Source organism: Falco biarmicus, chromosome 8 (genome assembly GCF_023638135.1).
Source record: "Falco biarmicus isolate bFalBia1 chromosome 8, bFalBia1.pri, whole genome shotgun sequence".
Classification (NCBI taxonomy): domain Eukaryota; kingdom Metazoa; phylum Chordata; class Aves; order Falconiformes; family Falconidae; genus Falco; species Falco biarmicus.
This window is the reverse complement of record NC_079295.1, coordinates 38,314,951-38,336,240: the sequence shown is the minus strand read 5'-3', so window position 1 is coordinate 38,336,240 and position 21,290 is coordinate 38,314,951. Positions and strand designations below refer to the sequence as shown.

The 21,290-nt window shown below is 37.4% G+C and overlaps 1 protein-coding gene across 1 annotated transcript in view; it reads left to right on the top strand.

Moving 5' to 3' along the window:
• Positions 1-21,290, top strand: part of LRP1B (LDL receptor related protein 1B) — a 470,964-nt gene that overhangs the window by 434,270 nt on the left and 15,404 nt on the right. The window contains exons 82-84 of the mRNA XM_056350419.1: positions 6,752-6,913; positions 11,411-11,585; positions 12,126-12,230. Coding sequence (XP_056206394.1) covers positions 6,752-6,913; positions 11,411-11,585; positions 12,126-12,230 — 442 coding nt within the window. The remainder of the gene's footprint in view (positions 1-6,751; positions 6,914-11,410; positions 11,586-12,125; positions 12,231-21,290) is intronic.

Genomic DNA, 21,290 nt, shown 5'->3' with positions numbered 1-21,290 from the left:
TCTTAGAAGCTCTGGTTGCCCTGAACAAACCCCCTATATTGTCCAGCTCCAGCAGCTTTGATGCAGTGATCTAACAAGTGTCATTCTACGTGCACACCCTTTGGAAAGCTTAGGGACTGCCAGAAAATTTAGCCACACAGGGACATGAGCACCTGCAGGGTCCCTGCTGCTGGGAGTCTTCCCTAAAAGTCAGGGAATTTCCTTACTCTTGGCTTCTGGCTCAGAAACCAAGGAAGAGAGATCCTGAAAACAAACCTTGCATCATATTCTGATCTAAATAAAGTGATGCTGCATATGAAATACTCTTCTAGTGAATGTGTGTGTTCTAGTGAATGTGTAAATCTTGTTCTTTTTCACCACCTAATATATAATAGTAATGTGTTAACTAATTAAGTAAATTGCAGAGTATTAATCATTTTTTAAAACATGATTGTGCTAAACCTTTGCTGGATGTGTTAAGTTGTAGAACCTCATTATCTGCACACAAATGTTAATTTGTTAAACAAATCCCACTGGCAATTCAGGGATTATTCACTGTTGGTTTACTTACTGCTAAGCCTTTTGGAAAATTCCTATGTGAACATTGTATAGCTAGAGATTGGGGCAGCTTTAATTAAAATTTATAAGTTTATGACAGTTGTATTGAACTACAATAATGGAACAAAGAAAATGTCATCAGTTAATTAAAAGTACACATCTGAGATGTGTAATTAAAAGTTTGGGTATGATAATGAACACTTTCCAGTAAGTGAAATTAACAAGAATTGGAAAAAAATTTAAGTGTTGCCATAAAAATGCACTTCCTTTCCTCTTACAGTTTAAAGTAAAAATATTGGAGCAATAATTTACTAAACATCTTGAAACATTAACTAGATCTAACTAGTTCACAAAATTAGATAAATACGTATTTGTACTATACTAGCAGTACAGAGTGTGTCTAACCATACCGAATTGTGATGTTTGTATCAAAATGAGTAAAAACTGTTAGGTCTTTTTTGCTAAAGGAAAATTGATGAAATATTCTCTAAAAATAATTCTATTTAGAGATTATTTTGTATTCTATTTTATAAGCAAAGCAAGTTGATTCGGGGCTGTGATGGTGCGTACTGAAAACACTGGCAGTGAAGAACCTGTTCACTTTGCTAACACCGTATCAGTGCCAGGAGTCTCAGAGGGGGATGGATGCAGCATTGTCACCAGGACAGGACTGTGGGAAGGGGGGAGGGGTGCTATTTGAACTGGATGTTGAGGCTGTCTGGTCTGGTGCCTGGCTGACCTGAGGCACCCAACAGAACCACCACAACCAGCCTTGGTAAGAGCAGTCTGTGAGACTACTCTAATATATTTAGAGATTTTTCTTTTGTCCTTTTCTTTGACAACATGGAGAGAATGAATATTTGTTGGGATTGGTCCCAGTCAGCTCACCTACTAATTACACATAGTAGTACAGCTTCTATCCACTACTATTGAACCATATTTAGCTTTATTGAACCATCAGCCACATAGAAATGAATTTTTGTGATGCCCACAGACTGCTGATAGCTACTCCAGAAGACATGACAGTAGTTAAAGTAAGCTGATACAGTGCCACATTGCTTTTCTTAACAGTGACAGCAAGTGAAATACACAAATTAAATGTGCATATAACATTTATGTTATATGCTTATTTTGCATATTTTCTTACATGTTATAGACCACCAAATAAAAAAAAAAATCACACATAACAACTTAAATTCACTATGCATTGCTGGTAGCGAATTTACCATTGACTGGAAGAAATAATCTATGTCTTGGTGCAGGCATTCATCTAGGTGATCTCATTTTTCAAAACTCAGAAAGTTTCCAAAAATAGTGCTATTTCTCTAATTTTCTGTAATTACTTTTTGTTTGTTTGTTTGTTTTTAATTATGAAATACCTTATGTGGTCAAACAAAATACAATACATACTCTGTTGTTTAGGCAATAGTATGAATCAAAGTTGATCTCCTTACAGTTCTTTTCATTACAAAATAAATGTAAATAGAAGCTTAAGATATATGATTAGATTCCCAAAAGAAATCACCTAGATAGTACAGAGGCAGTGCACTACAATATGTATTAGCTGGTTTTGAGGGTAATTTGAAAAATTATTTGCTATTATATGGCAAATTAAATTAGCGAACTGGGAGTAACTGCAGCCTCTGTAATCAAAACCTAATTGAAAATTGTAGCATTTTGATCCTATCATCCTCTTATGGATGATTTTTCTTTGTAAGAAAGGGTGAAACTTTATTTCATCTTCATGCCAAAAACTTCATGTATTTTGTTCATGTCCTACTGCCAAAATAGCTTCCTGTGTCCAAGGGTCACCATAAGGTATTCTTTAGTTTACTAAATTCTGTGCAAAATACTTGGGGGGAGTGGGGGGGGAAATTAATACTTCTATAAGTTTGTTTCGAGTTTTATGAGCTCTAGAATGAAGATTAAAAATTCTGTAAAAACTTATTTTTATTTTTTTAAGAGAGAGATACTACATAGAGAATATTCAGATAACGGTGACTTTCAAGTACATTGTTTCCCCTGAGAATTTTCCTTACAATTTTTGTTACTTGCTTTATACATCTTACCAGGCACTATTTAATGTATTCTCTGAAATTCATTTCTTTAGAATCGTTAATGCAAAATACTCTCATCAGTATAGAGACTACATGAATTATATTTCCACATGCCTATACATATAGTGAGAAACGCAATGTATCCAAGAATTGGCTTAGAGAGAGTAAATAGCAAAGTGCGTGCACATTCATTGTAAATCATGGAGTGGAGATACCCTGAATAAAAAAAAGGTATGCTTCTTGCTCTCTAGATATTATTACTGTGGTTTTGAAATTGGAACATTTACGTATCAGATGATGAGAATATGGTGCCACCTTGTCCTCCCTGACACTTTGACAAACAACATTTTTCAACATAGGTATTTGAAACAAGAAATTTTTCTTGGAATTATTATCTCGGGGAAGAGACTAAAGAAAAGTATAGGTGAAAGCAAGGGTGCTAATCTGTCATAGGCAGAGGAAAACAGGGCAGTATTCTCATACAGCAAATCTAGTTGAGGGTTGCACCGAAGAAGGAAGAGCTCAAAATGAAAGGGGTTTTGTGTTTTCTTTCAGAAAATGATTTTTTGCTCATTTTTGCATAATATACACCAAAAGACGTTCAGCTGAATTTGAAGCAGTTTAGCATTCCCAAAACCACTTTCCTATTAATATTTCCCTCTCCTGTAATGTGTTGTGGACATTTTTGTAGTGGTGAAGGTCAGGAATTAAGAGGCAATTTTGCTCCTGTGTTTGTACAGCTCTAATCCTGAACCTTTGTGACCAGTGTAAATGCTGAAGTTCTATGTGCATGAGATCGCCATGCAATGGTTGGTAGTTAGGATATGTGTCAACTCGGATTATACAACTGTTTCCATTGCAAACATAAATCTCTGTTCTGATTCTGTGATACAAAACCTTATGGCATTGTTTGTCACTGTTTTATTAAACTGTCCTTGGAACCATTTTGTAACAGAAATTATTTATGAGAATAAGGCAGATTAAAATGTCATTATTAGTATTATTTTAGATGCCAACAGGCTGTATAAATAGGCAGCGAACTATTAACATTACTAAAAGTCATGTTAAATTGAGTGACAAAAATGGGGTTTAGGCTATACTGTATTAAATTTTCATGTAACTGTCAGCAGTTTGGCATATTTATAAGCCTACATTAGCAAAGAATAAAATAATCTTTTCTACAAACCAGGAAAATATCATTGCCTCATCACTTTAAAAAATAGAGGAGTATTAATAATAAAAACTGATTTCAGACCTCCAGATCTATGTTCTATCACTATTTTATTTTATCTTTTTCATTGAAGCAGTGATTCAGATGAGGGATTATGTGAAACCCCCTGGCTTGGGGGCAGAAATTTAAATACAAGTGTATACATGGGGAGAAACAAAAAGAGTCTGTGCTAACATCTGAGTTCAACATCTTTGATTTAATGTTTAGATCACAGGGGACAGATATGAATAACCAGGCTGATGCATATTAAAATAGTTGGAGCTATTTTTAGTCAATGGTTTTGTTTCTACTGTACTCATTAGAGGAAGAGACTAACTGATCTCATGGCCTTTAGGATGATTTGCAAAACATTTTAAATTAGCATAGCTTAAAAATAGGAAATACAGAAAATAATTATCTGAAGGGTTTAATGTAAGAAAAGTAAGAGGTAAGTGAAAGAAAAAATAAATAAACTCTTCTGTATGAATCAGAGGGAGTAGAAAAAATGAAGATGCTTCATTTGCATTGAAGAATTCTCCAACAAATATGATATTAAATGATTACTTAGTATTAAAGCAAAGGCAGACCAGAAGAAAATTAGAATTGTGGGGTTTATGGCATGTTTAGTTTAATCTACGCTACTTTAATGAGGCAGCCAACTAAATAGAGAAGAAACAAAAATAATGGCAAGGATTGCAACATTTCAGAGTTTTAGATGCAGCTGTGATAAAAGACATCAGGAGGCAAACGTGACAGTAGTTGTGGATACCCACATCAGACCTTGTATTAAAATGAGGAAACGATGGATGAGACAAAAGACAACAAAGAAGGGACTTAGTCATAACGCATCAGTAAATCCAGCCATGGTAAGGATTTCCTGGTAGATCAGTATGAAGATGAGAGAGAATTATTGTGGAAAAGTAACTCTTAAATGTTATTTCATTCAATGATTAAGGATTTTGGCTCTTCTGTACATTTTAAACCAAGTCAGGCCCAAGTCAAGCATAGCTTCTCTTGAGTGCTCGCTAGCTCCGTGAAGTAGCATTGTTTATATGCAAGAGGTTTGTTCCTGCCATGTGGCATGTGTGAATTTTGCCAGCTGTAAGTACAGGGATAACTGGAGCCTGTCATCCTGGACATATTCCTGACTCTCTGATGTCTTTCAGATTCTACAGTTTTACAGTGGCTATTTTTTCTGTTTATGCCTGCAAATCCGGTCCAAAGGGCCTCTGTGTTACACATACACTACGTTATATAGGTACCTTGCTAATCTGATTGACTTTAACACTTCTTACGGGGGAGCTCTACTCTGTCACCAGCAAAGACTAGATATCAAAGGAATTTGTATTAGTTTTACAACAGCCCATTAGTTGCCTTCCTTTCCAAAATTCGCTATGGCCAATGATATTGATGCTGCCATTCCAGACTAGACATTTTGGTTTCCCATCTTGATTCCTAAACTTTACTGTTTACGTAAAGTACATGTGTTACTGTTTTGGTTTCCTGTAGTCTACCTGCAAGGCATTCCTTTTGTTCTGCTGATACGCGTTTACCACTTGACTGTTGCTAGCATGCCCGTGGCCCTTGACACTCGGACACATGGTATGGCTGTGACTTCACTCAAAGGGACATGTCTTTCCCTGCCAGCTGTCCCTTGCTCTGCAGTGACCCAGTTAAGCTCTTGGTTGTACTTGCCAGCAGGTTGAGTTCCTTACGATCCAAATGAAGATTGTCTTGTCTGCCATTATTTCAAAAGTCTCCTCAGGTCCTGATTAATCTTCATCTCTTTCCTTACCAGGAAGCCAGGAAGAAGAAAAGTGTTTAACTCAAGCCTGTTTTCTTTAACTTTAAGAAAACCCTAAAGGCTAAATGAAAGCAAAGGGCAGGAGGATGGGGGAAGAATAATGCTTTGTAAGAGATGAACGAGAATGAGCATAGATCAGGAAGGGAGAAGGGAGCTGGCTAGTTCGACACATCAGGTCATTGACTTGAAGAGAAGATTACAAATGAGATACAAAGCAAAGTCAGGAGATGGAAAAACATTTATGGGATCTAGAACTTTGTTTTAAAGAAGGTAAACCTTAAGAAAGATGTCAGGGAAAATAGGGAGTTTGAAAAAAAACAGTGAAATTCTAACAAAGATATAATTCCTTTAGACATGAGTTTTAGATAAGGGGGGGGAAATGGGAAAATTATGATGGGGATGAATCATAGAAGGAAAATGCATCGGGTTTTAAACACCATTTTAAAACTCTGTAAAAATAAACTATAGACTAGGAGTTCATTTTGTGCAAATGTTCATCCCTGGGTGTTCACTCCTTCTCAGGCATTGAATATTGGTGTTATAGGCATCTTTGGTCTGATGCAGCAGCAATTTTTATGTTACAGTATTCTGTGAGAGGGGTAGGATAACAAACCAGGCACAGGTATTTGTGGTTTAGTCGAAACTGTGATGTAAAGTTAGCTATTAGCACATTAGTAAATACTTGTATATTCATGTGATTATATATAAAAATTTGTAGGTTTGAGGAGAATGGAGTACTTTCTGAAGAGGCATTGATGTTGGTTATAAAAACATTTATCCTCTGCAAGTGGAGGAGCACAGCCTGGCAGGATGATTTGAAGATATCTTAAATTCCTGCTGAAGACCATCTTTTAAAATAATTCCCAAATAGATTCAATAACTATACATGCACAAGTGTAAAATGCATAGATGCAGGTTTTGACACATCCACATCTTGCAGTGCTGACTTTATTTTTTGTAACAGTTCTGAATTCAAACGATGTTTGCAAGGGCACGCTTTAATAGAATCTGGAGAAATGTGGTTGGGCTCATACATTAAAACTTGCTATTGTTATGATACATTTATTTATCTGTGAAGTGCTGCTTATTGTTACGGTGTTTTATTTATTTTTATCATAAAATAGTTTTCTTTGATTTGAATAGGGAGGCCTACGTGCAACTGTGCGCTGGGTTTTACAGGACCAAACTGCAACCAGACGGTCTGTGATCGTTTCTGCCAGAACGAAGGAACCTGCAGCGTCACTGCTGGGAATCAACCCTTTTGCAACTGCTTGCCTGAGTATACAGGAGACAGATGTCAGTATTGTAAGTAATCTCCACAAAGTATGAAATCTTGATTTATAAGAAAAGTTCTACAAAATGGAATTTTGATACGAGTTGAGTGATTATTTTTTTACAGCATGTGTCGGTAAACGTAGCTCCAAAATTATTGATCCTGCTAAGGGGATGTAATCTGATGCATTCAAGTGATCTTTGAACATATTTCTGCAATATCCATCTATATGTGTACGTGAAGAAGGGTTTTTTTTAGCATTTATGTACCTTTTATTTTCATGAATTAATGTGTACAATGGAGCTGTACAAGACAGCTGACTTTGTCAGTAGAAATTAGATAAATGTGTTAAAAGTTTCCACTCCGACTTCTCATATTTGCTATCCTATGCTGGTGGAATACCTAAACAGTGAATTGATGTAGCTGGTTAAAGAATTTCTCTGATATCCCTTATCTTTGCAGATCAGCACATGTCTTGAACTGCAACCTTGCCTTTCGTTCTTATTTCTAACCCAAATAAGCAGTATATTGACAAGTGCTTGGAGTTTTACACCTCTGTGTTCCTTCATCTTGCTCAGGCTGTGGTCACCTTGAGTACGGTTTCTGTCCCCTCCTGGTACTGAAAATCAGGATTTCTAGGTATTACTCTTGTTTAATTGCCAGGACATAGAATCTATCCTGTGCATCTGAAGTTCCCCCTGGTTTTTCAGCCCACTGACCCATCAGTCTCCTGTCATCCAAAGGTTTCCATGCCTTTAGAAAGGCTCTTCTCAGCTTTTAGAACGTTCTAATTTTTTACTTCTTGTATAGAGGATGGGGGAAGGAAGATTATCAATCAATAAGCCTTCTGTTCTTACTCTATTTATCTATCTTTTCTCTCCATGCTTTCTCTTAGCGTAGATCACTATTATCTGTTTTCTCTAACTCAAGACCTTCAAATATAAAGTTGAATTTCTTCTTTTGGTCACTCATTTCAAAATTACAGTTTGTCTTCCTCATGTCTCTTCAACATGATGACTCGCTAGCAACCCTAACCCAAGATTGATTATTTTTCTGAAATCAGAATATTTTTTTTTAATCTTATTTTTCTACTTCTGCTTTGCTTTGACTATAATACTCTAAAATAAAGGACTGTCATAGTGCTTGTTACAGAATAGAACATTAAATGCAAAAGCCATCATCTCTTTTGTACATAATTCAGTGAATTTGCTGAGGAAGGCTAGATTTAAACAAAATGAGAGGGCAGTTATCTGTTACAAAGGTCTGGTTTAGAATTGTCTACGGGATACAAGAAGTATTTATTTTTAGTGAAAGGTCTGTCAAACAAGGAAAGGGTTAGTGTGTATTTTATATAGGATTTGTACTGGAGTGAACTGAATGTATTTCCAGTTGGGAGACTATGAAATGAATTTAAACCTTTGAATGGAAAACCAGCATAATTGTGATTCTCTCCCACTTGGTATTAAACAAACTGCATGGATCCACAAATAACTATCTGCAAACACAACTGGGTATTTGAAAATGGTATAGTACATAAATCATGCACAGACAGACACACCGATTAAGAAAAAATATTTACTTGAGGCTTACCCAAAACCAAACAAATTGTTTCTAGTTGAATGCTTCTGCAAATATTTTTTTTTCTTTTCTTTTTCTTTAAGAATTAATGTAAATGTAAATGTAGGGGTACTTTTTAAACATCAGTTATTATCAGATTTGGGTTGTCTGCTAACACTTTGAAAAAATGCCACAGTATAGAGACTCGAGCACTATATAAAACACAAAATAAAATTAAGCTTTTGTTTATGTAAAATTTAAAGCTTTAAAGGGAAAAAAAGGTGTCTTACAATCTTTTGGTGTTTTGGGGTTTTTTGTTGTTTTGGTTTTTGGTGGTTTTTTCTGTGGCCAATAACATTTCTGTGAAATTGTACAGGTTTACAGTTAAGAGAGTGTATATAAATTCACATCTTAGGTGTCTTGCTGTATTCACACACGTGTATGTTTTACTTTATTAATCACTTAAAGTGAAATGTGCATGTTGGAATGTATTAATACAGCACTATTGCAAAGATTGGTTGCCTCTAAGATAATCTTTTTCAGTCTTTCTGTGATGTGCCTGAAACTAGTTCATATGCAAAGGATGATACATGAATGTGCATAGGTATCGTACTCATGCTCCCAAGCTGAAAATATTATTAGTGTTTTTTACAGCAGGGAGAAGACATTTACTTGTGGTATTGCCAGATTGCAAAGACCTTATTTTCCTCTTATCGTCTCCAATTACCCAATGCAGAGTTTCTCCTGTGATTAGTTCACATAAGGGCTAATAACCAAAATGTGTGCTCCGTGTCAAGGCACTGACGCTGCTGAAATAAATTTAAGTGAATGAATTTACATAGAATTCTACTAACATTGTGCATGTTATTATATACACATGAATTTGATGTATTTGAGTATAACTCCCTATTTTAAATTCCTGAAATAAGACAGACGGAGTAGTTCAAGTTCATTTCTTGTATCATTTAAGGCCCAGACAACCTAAAAAATAGAAAGTGTTTCCACGCAGTTGCAATCACTCAGAGTGGGTATAGTGATCTGACAAGCTGTTACTTTCCCTGAAACTGTAATCTCTTTCTTTGGGGGGGTTAGGGGAGGATGAAAAAATTTGTGTCATTTCAGTTCAAATGTCACAGACGCTTTTTAGATAGAGCAGAAGATTAAAGGTGCTTGTGGCTACAATCAATACTAAAAATAGTAATTGTTTAGGCTATGAACTTCATATTCCTAGGTTTTGGGTTGGTTTTCTTTTTTTTTCTTTTTTTGGTCCTAATGTACATGGAAATATTTCTCCCTTGCAATGCTTTTTTTTTGGTGCTTTTTTTTTTTTTTTTTTTTTTTTTTGTAAAACATCTCTCAGTATTGGCCTTCAAACTGCGGTAGGTTTTGTTCAAAAAGTAGACCCCTGGTGCGAGTTAGCATTCTGTACCTTGAACTGGGGGATGGCAAACAATGAGCTACTCCATTTAGTGTCTGTTAAGTATCTCTTGTTGCTCAGTAGTGATTCCATAAGCAGATGAGCCTACAACCTGCATAGACAGGTGGAGACCTACAAGGAATAAGCACACAGAAGTGATGCCCCCAGGAGTCATCTTCGTGCAGCAGAACAACTCCAGCGTGGTCGGCCCCAGTGCCATGGCAGTCAGTACATCTGGGAGAGGGGGACACGGAGCACAGAGTCACTTAAGCAAAATGGGTTCCTTACTTTAGGAGATACCCTCAGACATCCCTTCCTGAAGGTATTTGGTGCAAGATGCCAACTTTGGTAGCCTCCAGTTTGCCGCTTACAAAGTGCCCCCGCTCAAACGGCAGCTGGAGTTGACACCTCCACACAAGGCTGAGGTTGCCACTTGGCCAAGGTTTTGTTCCCTGGTGAACAGCTTGGTTGTGCCTTACTGCTGGCTGCTGCTGCCTCACCCGTAGCCATGACCTGAGCTTCAAAGGGCTTTTTGAAAATTATTTTAGTTTTGTCAGAAAGGTTATATTTTGTTAATATGGAGCAGGTTAACTCTAAGCTAATCCAGATGCATAGTTCAGAACTGATACTTCTTATGTATCAATCACTTCGTCTGTCCATCAGGAACAGCACCAAAAGCTCGACACAATGTTAACCATACAGAATGGGAGAAGGTATTAGAAACAGAGAGAAAGAAGGACTTTGAATTATTTGGCCCTATTAAAGAGCTTAAGTGACAACTTAAAAAAAAAAAAAAGAAGTTACAACTACCACATAAATAAAAATGAACCAAAAATGTTAAGATAACAGTATTTTGTAGCTCTGGAAGCTCCTTTGGTCAGGCCACTTGTGTCTTTAAAGGGATATGATAAAAGTGAGACAGTTACTAGTGCTTCTAAAGAGTTAAAGAGTTCACGAGTTGAAATTACAGTCTTTCTTGCATTTAAGCAGTTAAATAAGATAATGGGGTCCTGCACAGTCCATAAAGATAAGCATGTATGTAGTTCTTTGTAGAACTTATGGATTATGGCTTTGTATATTATTATTAGAACTTCATGAAATTTTAATATGTGGATAAATGAAAATAAAACTTAATTATTTCAAAATACTGTTTCCATTTCAGTTTAGCATAATGCTGTTAATGGTAATGGGAATGTAGCAGAAGATTTTTATTCAGCCAATGTCCCATTAAATACATTAACATTGCTCTTCTTTTCTCATCAGTAGTCTTTATATTATGTGGGATGATGCCATAAACGGTTAGACATCTAGAAGGGAAAAAAAAACCCTCTTATGAGTTTATCCTTCTATTTCACTTCTTGATGCTCTATCATTAATATATTATGTATCTGTTTATGTGGTATTCTTTGTTCTTGTAGTTGCCAGTGAGCCACCAGCTTCATTTATTGTTTTGTTTTTATTATAGTATCTTTTAAAACATAGAAAAATAAGATACTATTTTTTTCTACGAGGGTCCTGTATTTCTTTTAATAATTAGCTTTTATGTTGCTTGCAGACATTTGCCACCATTATTGTGTGAATTCTGAATCATGTACTATTTCTGATGATGGAAGTGTAGAATGTGTCTGTCCGGTACGATTTGAAGGTCCAAAATGTGAAGTGGACAAGTGTATCAGGTGCCATGGGGGACACTGCATGGTAAACAAGGACAGTAATGACATAGTGTGCAAGTAAGTGGGTGTAGCGCGGGGGGTGGTTGTGTGCAAAAACGTACCGTTAACAGCGATTATACTGCATTATCCTTCAAATCCCATATGCTGTGGCTAGCCCCTGAACCGGTCTCATCAGAACAGTCCCGCTGCCTGGCTGCTGCCTTTTTAAAGCAGCTTTTGGAGCACTCCTCACTGCTGGAAGCAGCTATGGAGCAGGAGACTGAATGGGTCTTCACTTGGAAAAATAGGAATATTTAATAAAGTGAACAGTTGAGTTTTATTACACTGTTGAAATGTGTTCTTTCTGCAGTATTGTTGCTGAGTTACCGTTTTGTATAATAGTTTATTTTCATAAACAAAAATATTAAAATTATTTTGTGTAATAAGCTCACTACCTGTGCTAGAATTTCTAGGTGGAAACCTAGAATTCTTGCAATCAGTAGATCTGCTACGTGTCATAAAATCAATCTTTTAATATAGAGATATTTATAAGAGAATTCACCAGATTTAATACAATACTGATTGCTATTTGTTTGGTTTTTTTTTTAACCATGACAGTTGCTCTAATGGAAAGATTGCCTCTACCTGTCAGTTGTGTGATGGCTACTGTTACAACGGTGGTACGTGTCAGCTGGACCCAGAGACAAATATACCTGTCTGTCTGTGAGTATCTTGCGATGTGTAGATCATTGAAATACCCGTGTGCCAACAAATAATACAATTATTAAGCTTGTGTCTGTATTTCTTTAATCTCTCTAGGATGTATAATGTGCTGGTTGCAGGTGTAGCTTCCAGTACATTTTCTAGCTATTTCTGTAACCCAATACTTTGTCTACCCTTTTGCAATATATGTATTGAAATATTTAAATAAGGTATATATTGTGAACGCATGTAGATACAGTGATATATCTTTTGAGACTTCTAATAATTTCAGGCCAGATCTAAAGCCTGTTTAGGCGTTTGTTCTGGAATGGAATCCAGAGGTACAGGATGGTTGCCCACCCTGCTTCTCAAAGGTGGATAAAGTCTTTTCTCCTACAAAGATGGTCAGAGGTGGGGGTGATACACTCCTGATGGCTAGAGAACAGGATCAATGGTGTCAGTGTTTATTTCCTTTATGGCTCTGAGGATATGCTCATGTGTCTCTTGCTTCTACCCCAACCTTCACCTTCACGCTACCCACAGTAGCGTGGCTGTTCTGTGGTGAGATTGCTCTCTTCCTCCTGCACCATGGCTGAGAGAATAATACCGGGTGCTTTCCTTAAGCCCAGACATCAAATACCAAAGGAAATGTGATTCTGCAGTCTAGATGGTGAAGTACTGTCTTAAGAGGTATAAAAGCCAACATTCTAGTCTGTCCTTCGGAGCTACGGTGTATCTTCTTCTCCAGCTGCTAAATATAAAATGCAGAAGTAGTCACTGCAGCAAGAAACTAATTTTCCTGCTCTCAGTTACACCGAGCCACTTAGTCATACTCCTTGGGTTTTTACTTTTGCCTAATAAACAATCTGGTCTTTTCTGCACTGCTGGAAAGCTTCACTGTGGAATAGTCTTCCACTTCTCAGAACCATGTGGAGGTGAGAGCACCCTCCAGGAACACACAAGGTGTCGAAAGAGAGAATTAGGCTCAAGTGTTTCATTTCCAGGGTGAAATAAGTAAGCTGTTGTCCAAAGGGATCTGGCATTTCAACTTTGTAAATACAGATACGGCCATCCCTTCGTTTGGTTGATGTGTATGAATGAGGCAGGTGGAGAGAGAGCTCCTGTTGTAGCAGGCTCGCAAGGAGGTTTAGACATAAGAGAAATGCCCGGATCTCGTAGTCTGATCAGTGTAAGAGATGGACCGGCCATTCCTCCCTGTGAGGGCTGGAGCGCTTCTGAATGGGCAAAGGGGCAGAACTGTAGCTGGACCATTGAGAAGGAGTTGTCAATAGGAGTTTGCAGCTTTGGGGTTAGAAGCAGTGGAATGCAGTGCTGCATGGTAGTCCTTACTCAGCTGAAAATGCTTTAAGTGTCCATGTATCTTTTTCATTATTATTTGGATCTGGCCCTTTTGACCTGCTATTTGTATCTCCTCAAATGTCTTTAGTTGAAAAGTAGAGATACTCATAAATCCCAGAAAAAGGAGAGTATCACAGCTATAACATGTAAGGCCCAAATATGATGACCAAGTCGAGATTCATTTGCTTGAATACCTAGAATGGCTATTTTGGAATTTTTTTATTTTTCCCTTCTTTTTCCCTGTAAAACTGGCTTATCTTTTTTTTATTATTATTTTCAAATTTATATGGAACACCATTACATCTCAAGGAAAAAAAGGTTCCATACCTTAGTTTCTGTATGGATTTACAATGCATAAATGCTGCATCATACGCCAATGCTGTTTACAATGGTAAGATAATGGTCCTGAACACTTTTCAGGCCATTGCAGTCTGCATCAATCAATACAGCTGTATAGTACATGTGACAGTAATGCTTTGTTAAGAATGTTAGATTCCTGAACTCATCAGTTAGTATAGGCTCATTGTTTTAAAAGTCTTTGATCGATGCTGATGAGCAAACTTTTCAGTATTGTCAGACTGGACCTTCCATGAAAAAAAGAGTATGAACTTTGTTATCTGTGGGTGTGTGCCTGTGTATGTGTGCGTGTCTTGCCATCGTAATATATAATGCGTTTAAAATCTGTTCAGCAAAAGGCAGAATATTTATATAGGTCTATTTTACTGAAATTCTGCAGATGCTCTGTGGGGTTTAAAAGTCAGCGCTGTGACCAGAAAGTGAACCCTTGTGATTACTACTGTCAGAATGAGGGAATTTGCACTTTAACTGCGTTTAATGAACCGAGATGCAAGTAGGTTTAACCTTCCACTTAATGCTGCACATTCTGTGACATCATTTCAGGCCACAGTTCATTGGTTCAAGTCATGCACATTCACATACATTTCACAATATATAGTTAATCTGGGGGCTCCTTTCTATAATACACACTTTCCCTTCGATAGTTGCACTGATGAGTGTATTTAAACATACTTTTGGAGTATCTGTATCATTGGAAGAAGAAATAAAAAGCTTGATTTTTAGTAAGTGAATTGAAAATACTGAAAATGCCACTTGGCTTTTGTTGTTCACATTTTGAGATATCTCACCAAGTTAATCCTACACAGCTGTCCTGGTTTCGGCCAGGATAGAGTTAATTTTCTTCCCAGTGGCTGGCACAGGCTGTGTTTGGGTTTGGGATGGGGATAACACCACGCTGGGTTGTAGCTGTTGCTGAGCGGTGCTCACCCTGAGTCAAGGACTTTCAGTGTCCCACCTCTGCCAGCCAGGAGGGGCATGAGAAGCCGGGAGGGAGCGTGGCCAGGACAGCTGCCCCGACCCAGCCAGAGGGATGTTCCATCCCACAGACCGTCATGGCCAGGGTATGAACTGGGGGGGTTGGCCGGGGGCTGCCAGCTCGGGGACCGGCTGGGCATCGGTCAGCGGGCAGTGAGCAACTGCACTGTGCATCACTTGTGGTTTTTTCCTTGGGGTTTTATTCCTCTCTCTCTCTCCTCTCTTCATGACAATTATTACTGTTGTTGTTATTATTGTTTGGTTGTTTGTGTTGGGTTTTTTTAACTTCATTTCAATTACTAAGCTGTTCTTATCTCAACCCACGGGTTTTGTCTTTTTCCCAACACTCCTCCCAATCCCACCAGGGGAGAGGCAGGCAAGGCAGTGAGCGGCTGTGTGGTACTTAGTTGCAGGCTGGGGCTGAAGCACAACAACAGCATCAAGTGCAGCAAGCAGTGACATTGTACGTGTTCTGTAGTGCAGACCTGGCTTCCTATTTCTTATCTGTATAGGGAAAGAAACAGAACAGCTGTTTAGGTACCACTTCAGGAGTTAAGCTTGTATTCCTAAGTCTGTTAACTACAGAAATGATGCTGCAAAATAGAAACTTTTTTACAAAATGGTGAGCTACATCAGAACTTCGACTTCTCACCTGATAAAAATAAATGTATAAAATAGATGCATTCATATGCTGTGTTTCTCTAAAGGATTGTAGTCTATTTCTTAAAGAGAAAATTCTAATCCTCAACAGGGAAGGAAACAACCTTATTCTTTGAAACTGCATTACGGCAGACATACAGAGAGATAAGAAAGACCAGGCAGATGAACATACCTTTACTCAACAGTTGTGATGCAAAAGTCAGAAGTGAAATCATGAGCCAAAGACCTAGTCTTGGGATAAAATATGAAACTCAAACAGCTTTAATCTTATCTCCTCTAATTGTGTGTTTTATGAAAACATAAAATGCTGTGGGGATGTGGTGTGGTTGTCTGGTGGGTAGCAATGACAGTGATTATGTATGGTGAATAATCTCGTTAGGGGTGTTTTTGAAAATATGATCACAATTTGTCAGCGTTCTCAAGCAATGAAACTTAGGACTTGAGCCATCATAAATCCATTGGAAACTATAGATGTTAGTGTTCTGGCTAGCACTTTTTAAACTTTGAAGAGTATGAAGTGGGTCATTGATCAGCATTTGTATGGGGCATGTTGCTTGGAACAGTTTGTTTCCCCATGTTTCACACTTAGGTTTTCAGAATAATGCTTGTTGCTGCCTGTGAGGTTATGTATTGCAAGTACCTTTCCTCCTTTTTCTGTAAAAGGCTCTCAAGAAGGTACAAAATTTCTTGTAAAACATTCTAATAGGTAAAATAGTCTAAAATACAGCATTACGAATCACTTCTGAAGTTTACATACTCTTTTTCCCAATTCTTAAGAATGTGTTGACCATTTAAACTGTAAAAGTTTGTTGGATTTTTTTACTTCATGATGAATTCTTACAAGAAAATATGTATAATAATTGTGTGGAGTGATTTTTATATGAAATATTATTGCCTGTTTTCATGATCTTTTGATTTGGTTTAACTGTGTTTACTGTCAAAATGAAGAAAAAAAAAAAAAGTATTACACCCAAGGATTTAAAATCATGTTTGAATCTCTTACTTACTCTTTGCATTGATGACATGAATTTTAACGTCTCGGGACTTTGAGGCCAGATGCCAACAGTGGCAGGAATTCATACCAGCCAAAAAAAAAAAAAGGTGTCGCAGGACCTACAGACCCAGCAATCTTTTGTTTTGACTTTTATCTGCATAATGGAAAGAAGCGGGGAGATGGATTGCTAGCGTAGGAACTATGCTGAAAAGCTGTGCTGCCAAACACTGCTTCCAGATAGATGAAGATGTCTTTTTTCTGAGACTGGCAAGTAGGAGATGTCAGGAAGGAGTGCAGTAATCCCGTGCTTCGCTGGAGTCACTGCATCAGGGAACAGGAGGCCCAAAAGATTTTCTACGTTCTGCTCCGTTGTGAGGGAGGATGGGTCACCCCTCCAGCCTCAGGCGTGCCCACGCGATGTATGACATCTGTCTGGGCTCTGAGAGACACTCACCGACGGGCTAACGCTTTTCTTAACCAAATTCTAAGTCACGGATGGGTGATTTTTAGAAGAAATAAGAAATGGCCGGGATTATTGTCGTTCAACAGGAACTCTTCTCTCTCTTTCTCTCTCGCAACCAGATCAGTTGAGAATGCAAACTTTATACATAATCAAGCCCTTATCATCATTCAGTAGAGACAACAGAGGATAAGATTCATTTCTTTTAAAGAGCAATCCTAAAGCTGTCATTATACAGAGGATCTATAAGCCTCTAAGAACATACTCTCCTGTTACCAACATGTGCTGTTCAGTTACATTTTATCTTCCTATCTTAATCCTTTTTTAAAACCTGAATGCACTAAATATTAGGTCATCATTGGAAACAGACGTTCTGCTCTTTACCTAACCAGTTTAGGAATGAATTAAGGCCTGTCTGTGGCTGTAAGCCACCAAAAAAGGAAGGTTTTCTGAAGTTGGTCTCCAGTTTCAGTGAATGCTCTATCAGGTTTAAAAGGACACAGAACAGACTGTGATTTCGTTTTCGATATGAGGTCCTGTGCAATCTAGATTATTAATTCTTAGCATTATTTTTAAGGGGATAAAGAACATTTGTCCCCCCTACCCTATTATTGTCTGTCTTGCTAAATAACAAAGGTTGCAAGAGAATTTAATATCAGAATGTTAAAATTTGAGGTACTGACCTTTTCTGGAAAATGTACTGCTCGGGGTGCCTTTCACCTTACATACAGTTACTGGCTCTTTTAGTGTTCACATAATAAATTTTTTAAGGATGTCTTTAGTACTGCTCGCTGCAGGGTTGGGGAGTGTGTGATGTTTGTTACACTGGCAGCCTATGAGATGTCTGAATTGCTCCAGTAACTTCACACACCCATTGAAAGCAGAATGAACAGGAGATCAGACTCAGATGGGAAATAAATGCTTTTTCTGTTTATTTCACAAACTGTCAGTTCCATCTGTTCTGTCAGTCTGTCTTGTGTTTTAGTAATTACCTTTATTTGCCCCTCTGTTTCCTTCTCACTAATTATCTCCCTGCACATACATTCATGCGAGAGAAGCAGGGTTTAGGGGGAGATTATACCTTGTGTGATACCAGTGAAGGGAGTTTAAAAACACTGAAACTGTCAAGTACAGCCAGTGATGATCTTGTGTTACATAGGCAGTGTTGTATCAGTGTATTTAGTACAGAGGATTACCCACTCTCACCCTTGCTTCTTTTACACCTTCACCATAACATTAGGAAGCTATAATTCCAAGCTTTTTATTTGTATTACTAATATGATTTGCATCTGCACATAGATGTGGTCTATTCTTATCATTATTAGTATAATTATTGCTATTATTAGTATTTGCAAATAAAAGTGATCAAATCATAATGCCCTCACACTGGGCATAATATAAATATAATGGAGGATAGTTTCTGTTACAAGTTTATAACCAAAACCAGTAGAAGATATAAATCCTATTGATCCTAATCTAAAGCTAACTAAATTTAAAGAGAGCTTTAAAATGCTGTAATGAGCTTTTGAGGAATGCTGCATGACAGTGGCTGAGGACTTTAAGGTGAAACAAGTAAGACCATATTATGCTGGCTAATTAAGAGGATAGTACTTTATTCCTTCTTAGGTTACTTTCTGCACGAGGTGTGGGCAGGTCTGTGTGTCTACAGTGTAGAGCCTCTGTTTCTTAGGTGTCATCAGAAACGGAGAAATTCAGAGGGCAATGCACAGCATTAAATTAGTTGCCTGTGACTAGATATGTTGATTGTTCAGAGGGCTTCACATTCTGGCTGTTGTGTTTCTACATCAGAACGAACATCACCTTTTCTATAATGAAGAATAAGTCATCCTGGGTAGTTTAATTGCTTGCAGTAAGCAGACGCATGACTTCGAGAGCAAATTAGCTAGAGAAATCAGTGGTCTTTCAGATTAATTAAAAGGCATACACTGTACAGGAACTTGAAAGAAGGTATGAGTTGGTAACAGAGGAAACTGAAAAGTGTATGGTGGAGAAATAATAAACTAATTCATTTTTAAACTGAGAATTTTTGTGAAGTAATAGGTTAAAGGCAATAGTGAACAAAGGGGGAGAGAACAAGTTGTGGAATGGTTTAAAAATCCTAACAAGAAGCTTGAACTCGAAAGTGGAGATGTAGATAAATTAGAAAAAATAATTCCTGCAAGAGTGAAATAAACAAGAGGGATGCTCTTGCTGGCTTTATTTCCAGTAGGTTGGAGAGAGACACTGTGTGTGTGCTGTGTGTGGGTACAGGCACACGTGTGCATGTGTTTGTGCCGTGGAAATCGGAGAGGAAAGAGTGAAATCCTCTTGATGGAGCAGCTTCCTTCCAGCTTATACTCCTGTGATGGCTGCGCCTTCTTCCTGACGTTCCTTTTGTAAAAATCTTCAGATAGATAGGAACAGTTATTATATAAGTACATGTACAAACGTTGTAAGTACGTGCAAGTTCGTAAGTAGATGTACAGCTCCTAACTGTGGCAAACCTCTCTTCAAACAAAAGGTTAAGGTGTGTCCATAGTGTGGTTGTGGACAAGAAAGGGGCTGTACCGTGCAGTCCCCTGACTGTCAATGTCTAAGGTTTGAGTCGAAAAAGCTACTGCAGCGTAGAACAATTGCAGCGCCAAGGAGACTGCTGAAGAGCAGAGGCAATTGTCACTCTGACAGGTGGTGTAAGTCAGAGAACAGAACATTTTATCAAGTATCTTACAATAAATGTTTGCCATATGATTTCCTGGGGTGTATTTAATGAGCTCCCCAATTACAATTACAATAGGATTTTCACAGTATCATGCTAGTTCTTTGAGAGCTTTCTTTTTCAACTAAAGATAACTTTTATTATAAATGTGTTGAATTTGAACATCAGCAGCAGGTTATAACTTTGTTATGGAAGATCTTCCGTTCGGTTTGTATTGCAAACTAGTATTAGTTCAAGAATTAAATGCAAACAGGTGTTTGAAGAATGGTTGTCAAAGGAAGAAATGAGAAGACCTTGGAAAAGAGGAGTATGCATATTTTTCATTGAACATCTACTAGCTAGGCTGTAATGCAGAATTTCCTTTTTCCATGAGTTTATGATTTTTTGAATAAAGCTTGCATAGTAGCTGCTGCTGTACATCACTGCTTGCTTTGCCTCTGTGAGAAGGAGAGAACAACATGGTTTGTCATATGCCTATTGATCCAGTCATTTCTCATTTTTCTTTTACCATTTTGATCTCTTCCTTTTGCTTTGTTGCTCAGTGTAATTCCAGCTACAGTAGTAGTCATCTAGACATGCTTAAGTTTTATATATTTACTGTGTTAATATTTATATTTGTATAGCATATATAGTGTACACATTCCTAATAGCATGGTGTTTAATGACCCTCAATTATTCTTTTTCTTAATTTGGGATGATAGAGGCTGAGTTGCACCTGAAGGCTTGTTCCTTTGCAGTGAACACCATGCAGCAGGTGTGAATGAGGACATGTATAGTGTCATGCTCATATTAAAATTCATGTTTAAAGTAATATTTTGTTTTTATGTGTTGTTATTAAATTTGAGTTTCTTTGGGTTCCTTAAAAGTAATTTTCTGTTGTTTTGCCTGCTTTTGGATTATGCAGTTTTCTCATTCTTAATTTCTTGTGTTGCAAGGTAATCCGTATTTCATTTTCAAGTAGAGCCATAATGTTTCTATCCTTTGGCTTCTACAGTGAATTCCTTCACTTTGTTTTCCTTCTGAAGATACCAAGTGGTGCTCGTTAGTCAAAAATGCTAAAATGTGGTCTGTTCATGTATAAAATAATTAGGGAAAAGTTCTTATTTGAAAATAATTAAACTCTACAATATAGGAGAAGGTACAAGATATGCTATTGATCAAAGTTGGGGTTGGATTTTTGCTCTTTCACTGTTATGAAAGTTCTTTTTATCTTTGAGATACATATCTGTCTGTGGGTATAATGCTATAATATCAGCTTCCTGTATGAAAAAAGCACGCTGCCAGAAGTGTTGCTGAATTTCTTACAAAGAATAGTTTAATTATTTGGTTTAATACAAGGATTTTGTCATCCTACAGATGCCAGGGGAGAGAGGGGATTATTTTGGTTTCCATCTTTCAATGCCACTTAATACGGATAGTAAATAACTCTAATCCCAATATTCTTTTCTCACATCTTAGAAATAGTCTTAACATTGTTATAAGATGTGTTCCAGTGAAATTTTAATGTAAGTGTTCTTAAAATAGTGAGGCTGGATACTTTCATTAGGACATTTTACTACA